The 7,153-nt window shown below is 42.5% G+C and overlaps 1 protein-coding gene across 1 annotated transcript; it reads right to left on the bottom strand.

Annotated features, from left to right (window-relative positions):
• Positions 1-3,146: 3,146 nt before the first annotated feature.
• On the bottom strand, positions 3,147-6,535 carry zgc:195282 (cysteine-rich protein 1). The gene is made up of 4 exons (XM_054743939.2): positions 6,346-6,535; positions 3,903-3,997; positions 3,772-3,826; positions 3,147-3,689 (listed from the first exon to the last, which is right to left on the bottom strand). The coding sequence occupies exons 1-4, from the start codon at positions 6,386-6,388 to the stop codon at positions 3,679-3,681; spliced, it is 204 nt and encodes a 67-aa protein (XP_054599914.1). The 5' UTR covers positions 6,389-6,535; the 3' UTR covers positions 3,147-3,678.
• Positions 6,536-7,153: the final 618 nt, after the last annotated feature.

The following is a 7,153-nucleotide window of genomic DNA, read 5'->3' on the forward strand; positions in this document are numbered from 1 at the left end:
CGCCAGACCCGTAACTGCTGCTTCCTGTCAGCACTGTGCGCATGCGCCACACTGAACATTGCGTTTGGCTGGAGTTGCCTTCAGGTGCATCTCTGAAAATCCGATCTCCTGCGATTTCACCACGTAAGCAATCTTTCAGTACATCCGGTTTAGCGTTAAATTTACGTGTTACGTTTTTCCAGGTCTCTTTTTATTTTAACACCCCCATAAATCATAAGTGTCGAACATATCACAATCCACATTCAAATCTCTATTTTCTCCATATTTTTGAACCCAATGTTTTAGACCCTGCCAAAAAATGAACACTCAAATGAATGAATATAGTCAAATCTTATTTTTTAATTATGTAACGTAAAATGATTGCTTAGGTCCACTCAATTTGTTGGCATGAACATTTAGAAGTGAACAAATATGTTTAAGTAAATTCACAGGTTTATTGATGCCTTCACTGTCAAGATGTAACACCGGAAAAGTATGTAAGTAACTCATATTGCCAGCAGACGGCGATAGTGACACACTAACTGAAACAACGAGTCCACGCGCTTTATTTTTATGTTTTTAAAACAGTGTAAACGTTTTAAGCATCTGTTTTCGACTTTGGATCAGGAGCTAAATAATATAAACTATATTTAACAACCCATGATGTTTATTTTGCTTTTTTTTTTGTTTATCTTTCATGTGGATCCACAAGATACACTTTAGGCTTGAAAGAGTAGAGAGAAAGGACAGGTGTGTAGGCAAGACCTAGATTCAGCTCAGAGAAAGTTCAACTCTTCTGCATGCTCTGCAAAACAAGTATTTCTAGCTGCAGAAATGGAATGCAGCCCTTATTAACCCACCTGTGCTTAGCATACCGTAGTTAGTTATGGTTTCTGATATGAAATAGGCCTGATTTTAGAACATGTTCTCTGTTAGCTCTGTTCATGCAATCATGCAATCTTAAAGCAGATGCAAACTTCAGAAATTGTTTATGGGCCTTGTTCTTTGCATTTTACTCAAAACTTTAAAGAGCAAGTCACGCTCCAAATCAACATTTTTGGCTGATAAACTATATAAATGTGTGTCTAATCATGCTGCAGACACGTTTAGTCAATAGTTTAGCACTTTAGAGCATTTTAGTTAAAATAAAATGTTTCTGCCTAAAACTGTCAGTGTTGTGCCGTTGTCAGGTAAAAACTCTGCGCTGCATTCGAATTTAAATCTGCCATCGCTATTGGCTAAGAGGTACAATATGATGTTGGCTGGTACATTATGATGTCACAATGTCATTGTGAACCTGTGTGTGTGTGTTTGTTAGCAGCTCCACCCTCTCGGTCTGCAAGGCAACAGCATTTCTTGCATTTTTCAAATAGGAAGATGGAGTGGAGTAAGACTCTGGAAGGGGGTGACTTGCTCTTTAAAGAGCAAGTCACCCCTTACAAGAAGCATATCATTCCCAATTCATGTTTGAAAAATGCAACAAATGCTGTTGCCTAGCAGGCCGAGAGGGTGGAGCCACTAACAAATACACACACTCACGACATTGTGACATCATAATGTACCAGTTTTCATCACAGCATACCTCTTAGCCAATAGCGGTGGCAGATTTAAATTCAAATGCAGTGAAGAGTTTTTACCTGACAACGGCACAACTCTGACAGTTTCAGGCAGAAAATTAAAATTTTAACTAACATGCACTAAAGTGCAAAAATACTGACTACACGTGTCTGCAGCACGATTAGACACACATTTATATAGTTTATCAGAAAAAAATTATTGATTTGGGGGTGACTTGCTCTTTAAGAACACAAAGAACATTTTCAGGTCTAGTCACCCTGGCGGATGCTAAAATAAGATCGTAACCCTATTAAATTTTCATTTTATAGGTAAAAACAACAAAAAAGTTGTCTAAATGTACACATGTAACTCTGTATGTGTGGTGAGGTGTGTTTCAGGTAGTTTAACAAAGAACAAAACAGTGAGATATAAAGATTACCCTGAAAATAAGTTTAAAAAAATAAAGAAAGAAAGTGCTTGCGTAAAAACAACATTTCAAAAGTCAGGGGAACTCTTGCTCAAGAGCACTTTAAATGATGACAAGAAAAATGGCACCTTGGATGAAGAGAAGCACGGGGTTGGCTGAGGACTTTGCCTCGGTCTTTCCACCATCCCGGTCTCTTTAACCTGCCAGACTCACTGGAACTAACGCAGATGAGCCAGCCGGATCACAGCAGTCATGTGATCCAGGTAAGGCAGTTAGAGGTGAGGAGACGAGGGGGCAGGAGGGATGTAAGGGCAAGCAGATGAGAAGGAAAATGGACAAGTTGAAAAGCAGAAACAGCTTTTTTTTTAGACTAATCCCGTCATTTTGTTCCTTTTTCCATTTCCTTTCTGCAGTTTCTTTCTTCTTAAACACTTATTTATTTATTTATTATTTATTTAAGTAAGGATTGCTGTGAAGACTCTGACACAAGTCAGTGACTCGTTGCAACCTGCTGGGTTCCTTATATAGGAAACTTTTTACTGACTGGCTTAACGAACTGACCTGTACTGGAATGTTTACCGTGTTAAGTGCCTTGAGACGACTCTGGTGGCGATTTGAGGTTTTATAGATAAACTTGAATTAATTTCTTCTTCAAACGTGAAAAGAAAATTCTTACCCATCAGTGCACGACATCTCACAAGAAAGGACATTGGCATATCTGTTTTTATGTGTTTGAAAAAAGAAATGGTGTCAAAACCATGCACCACAGCTACCACGGTGACGAGCCCCTGCAGCAGTCAGAGCATGAGTGCATGGGAGCGCGAGAGACGTGTCTCGCCTCCCTGCAGCTCCCATTCCAGCGGAATCCGCTGGCAGTAGCTGGGCTTCGCCCTGCCAACAGCAGCCACCCTCATCCGTCCCTGCCTCTTCCCTCCTCCTTCCCCTTGGCTGCCTGATGAGGGAGAGCCTTGTGGCTCAGCTCTTTTCTCATCGGCATGTGTGATATCTGTGATTAGTGTTTGAGTGGATGCAACCGCCCCAAAATGTATGCCAGCAAGCAGGATTTCAAAGCCAAAAATCCCCCCCCCCCCCCCCCCCGAAACATCTGAGATTCGCTGCAGCGCGGTTTACAGGAAGTGAAATTTAAATTTACTGTGAATTATGAAAACAAACACACCCATCAGATTTAGAAATGTTTATTTTATCGATGCTTCAAGAGTAAGTCACCCCCTACCAGATTCTTACTCAACTCCCACTTCCTGTTCGAAAAAATGCAACAAATGCTGTTGCCTAGCAGATCGAGGGGGCGGAGCCTCTAAAAAATACACACACACAGGCTCACAATGACATTGTGACATCATATGGTACCAGCTAACGTTCTAGGGTACCTCTTAGCCAATAGCGATGGCAGATTTAAATTCAAATGCAGTGCAGAGTTTTTACCTGACAACACTGACAGTTTTAGGCAGAAAATTTGAATTTTAACTGAAATGCACTAAAGTGCAAAGCTACTGACTACACGTGTCTGCAGCACGATTAGACACACATTTATATAGTTTATCAGAAAAAAATATTGTTTTGGGGGTGATTTGCTCTTTAATGAAGGGAACACAAAGGAAGGTTTCGTGTTTTTAACACATATTACTGTAAACTTTTATCTATTCCTGATCATTTTGCTTTCCGTGAGGAAGGCTCTGATTCTGAGGCCGCATCCGTCACCTGTTACCTGTCAAGAACAAGTAGAGCAAAGGCATTTAGAACATGTGTCTGATACGCACCTGAGAGGGTTAGGGGGATTTGTGTTTCACCTCTGGGGCCGAACAGCTTCAGATAGCAGTTTCTGCAGAACGGCCTCTCATCATACTGAAACAGCAGCACGTCGTCCTAATTATTCATGAGGGTCTTCGGCATTTCACTCTTATTTCTTTTCCTTATTTACCTCAGCATGTTGACCAGCGTTCAGATGCATCTTGCACCTCTGACACTTCAGACAGAGAGGATGGTAGTCCCTCCCTAAGGACCGCTTCCTTTCAGCTGCAGCAAAACCAAAGCAGAGTCGTTTTAGTGGCTTCACTTCCTTTTTTTAAAGTAAAATAGAGATTCAATATGAAATAAATTCAATTGTATGGCTCAGGCAGTGCAGGCTGTTGCCCTAATCAGCACAAATAGGCCAGACACTGTGATGTTGGGGGGGGGGGGGGGTAAGGAGGCCAGGTCACATTGGAGTATCTGAACTTTTCTGGGCGTTGAGACGGACGAGTGAGAGGACGTGAAGCCGTTGTCGTGCAGCTCACAGGGAGGTTTATTTAGAAGAGACAGAAGGTGAGGAGGAAACCCACAGAGCGGCGTGCACGCTCGTCTGGCTCGGGCCCACATCCTGTTGTCGCCGTGGACAGAAGTCTGTGCATTCGTGAGCGAGCGTGTTTGGAAAGTGAGTGCAAAATCAGAGGGACAGAAAGGGCGAGAGCCTCTTCTTAATTTAGATAAAGGTATAAATTTTAAACTACAAACTTGTGTTTTTCTTCCAGTCTTTGTGAATTTGCAGAAGAAAAAGTGCAGCGTGTGACGCTGGTGGTGGTGGTCCATTTAGGAGTTTGTGTGCAAAAATATCCATCCATGGGTGGAGTCAAACACTGTTTCCATCATGGGAGAAGAGGTGGAGGTGGTTGAAGAATACAAATACCTTGGAGTTCACCTGGACAACAGACTGGACTGGAGAAAGAACAGCGAAGCCGTTTACAAGAAGGGACACAGCAGACTGCACTTCTTGAGGACGCTTAGGTCCTTCAATGTCTGTAGCAAGATGCTGCAGATCTTCTACAAGTCTGTTGTTGAGAGTGTAATCTCTTCAGCCATCGTCTGTTGGGGTAGCAGCATCAGAAGCAGGGACCTGAAAAGGCTCAACAGCCTAATAAAAAAGGCTGGTTCTGTTCTGGGGACGACTGTGGAACCCCTGGAGGAGATAATGCAAAGAAGGATTCTCCAGAGAATCAAGAAAATGATGGACAACCCTGAGCATTCTCTTCACAAGACTGTCCGACAACGGAAGAGTGTCTTCAGTCAGAGGCTTCTTCAGTTTGGCTGCAACACTGACCGCTACTGGAGATCCTTCCTGCTAACAGCCATTGTAATATACAACAACTCTTTGATGACTTGATTATTATTATTATTCTGAGCTACTACAGCAATCAATTTCCCTCTGGGATTAATAAAGTATTTTTGAATTGAATTGAATCTTAGTGATGCCGGTGTCGGTACAGGATCTGCTCGGGTGCAAGATCGGCTCGGGGTCCTTCGACTGCCGATGGCGTCAAAGTACGGCAAACCCACTCGGACAAAATACACTACACATCTATACTGTTGGAAAGAATTTAGCAGTTTCGTTATTAAAATAATGTTTCTTAAGACGTAAGTTTGTGTTTATAATGGTATTTGTAAAATAAAACACTATTTTATTCATAATGTTGAACTCCTCTTTGAGCACATCCCTTGAAGGATCATAGGTATTAGCAACACCTGTGAAATTGTATTTGCAGGAAAGAAGTGTGTACTGTTTATTGAAGTATTTTGTGTTTAGAGTTTTTGAAGTCTTGTCCATGCGTAGTTCAGTTACGCTCATAGCTGCTAGCCAAAACTCTGGAGTTAAAAGTTTTCTGGCTTTACTAAAATACCTGTCTGTACTTATTTGATTGATGGTAGTTTTACTTTCTATTAGACTCCAAATGTAATCATTTGGCACGTTTCTAATTCATAATTTGTAATAATGTAATCGGCGATATTAGCATTAGCATTCCTATGGGTTTTTCCATGTATATTAGCATTGCGCTAACCACTCGCTGCCAAATTGCAGCCTTTGCCATTAGAAAATCTCCTTTTGTCACATCGCAATTTAATTGCACATGCAGTTAATCGTTCAGCCCTAATATGCATGCAGCTCTATGCTAAAAGTGTATTTTCAAAGAGGTAATGATGGATTTCTTTGTAAAAGTTGTCCATCTTTCCAATAGAAAAAATTTGCCTGGACCAACGTCACGTGATAACGTAATGTGATAACAACGTAACGTGATAACAACGTCACGTGATAACAACGTTACGTGATTACGTAATTCCGTAAGGTTCATGTTCAGCCAATCAACTACTTAGACGTCATCGGCAGCCCACGGACCCGAGCCGATCTTGCACCCGAGCAGATCTTGTACCGACACCGGTTCGTCAAAACAAGTCGCAGATAACGGTACAAACATGAAAGGTCAACTGTTATCAATCTGTAATGTCAACGTGTGCAGTGAATGTTTATTCCAGTCTAACTGAGTCAAGTTTAACAGAAGAAAGGTGAAAGAGGCAGAAACAGCAGAGAGAAGAGTAAAACGTTAGAGACTCACCAAAGTAGACGGGCTTTCCACAGATTGGGCAGTAGCCTACCATGGTGCAGAGGTTTCTCTCACAGCGGGTGTGTGTGAGCGCACCTCAGGGTGTCAGAAACTCTGAGTCGTGTGCAAAGTGAAAACTGACAGAAGCGTTAAACTCTACGTATGTCAGCATCTTCTGAGGCCAAACCAGGATGTGGTGAGAGTGAGACGTCACAGGAAGCGAGTGGAAATTCAGATTTGACGTGAAAGCTTTGATCTGAAGAAAATGAAACGAGCGAGGACGTTACTGAGGTCGCGTGTTCTGATCATTAAGAATAGGTTTTTTAACAGCCGGTATTTTAAAGTCTTGATATTTGAGAGTGAAGTCGGCGTGGATGTTTTAAAAGGCAGGAAAAAAGGAGGTGAGGAGAAAAGAGACAAAAACCAGCTGTCAGCAGCTAAAATTCCCAGCCTTCCTCTCCCCTTTCCTGCTTCTTTCACCCACTTTTCTAGATTAAACACGAGGAGCTAGGCCGCCAAACTGAAACGGGAAACCCAACACTTTTTCTTTTCCTCTCTCTCTCTCTCTCTCTCTCTCTCTCTCCCACACACACACACACACACACACACACACACACACACACACACACACACACACAATAAGGCCCCACTTCTTCTCAATGACATCACAAAAAGAGGCAGAAAGAGAGAGAGGCCAGATTGGTGGAGGGACAGATGGGAGTGGGTGGTGGAGGCGGGTACTCCCCCGGGATATGTGATGGGAGCAGACCTGGGGGGGGGGGGGGGGGGCTAACAGTAGCCAGACTCAGCTCAGCAGGTA

Source organism: Nothobranchius furzeri, chromosome 6 (genome assembly GCF_043380555.1).
Source record: "Nothobranchius furzeri strain GRZ-AD chromosome 6, NfurGRZ-RIMD1, whole genome shotgun sequence".
In the NCBI taxonomy this organism is placed as follows: domain Eukaryota; kingdom Metazoa; phylum Chordata; class Actinopteri; order Cyprinodontiformes; family Nothobranchiidae; genus Nothobranchius; species Nothobranchius furzeri.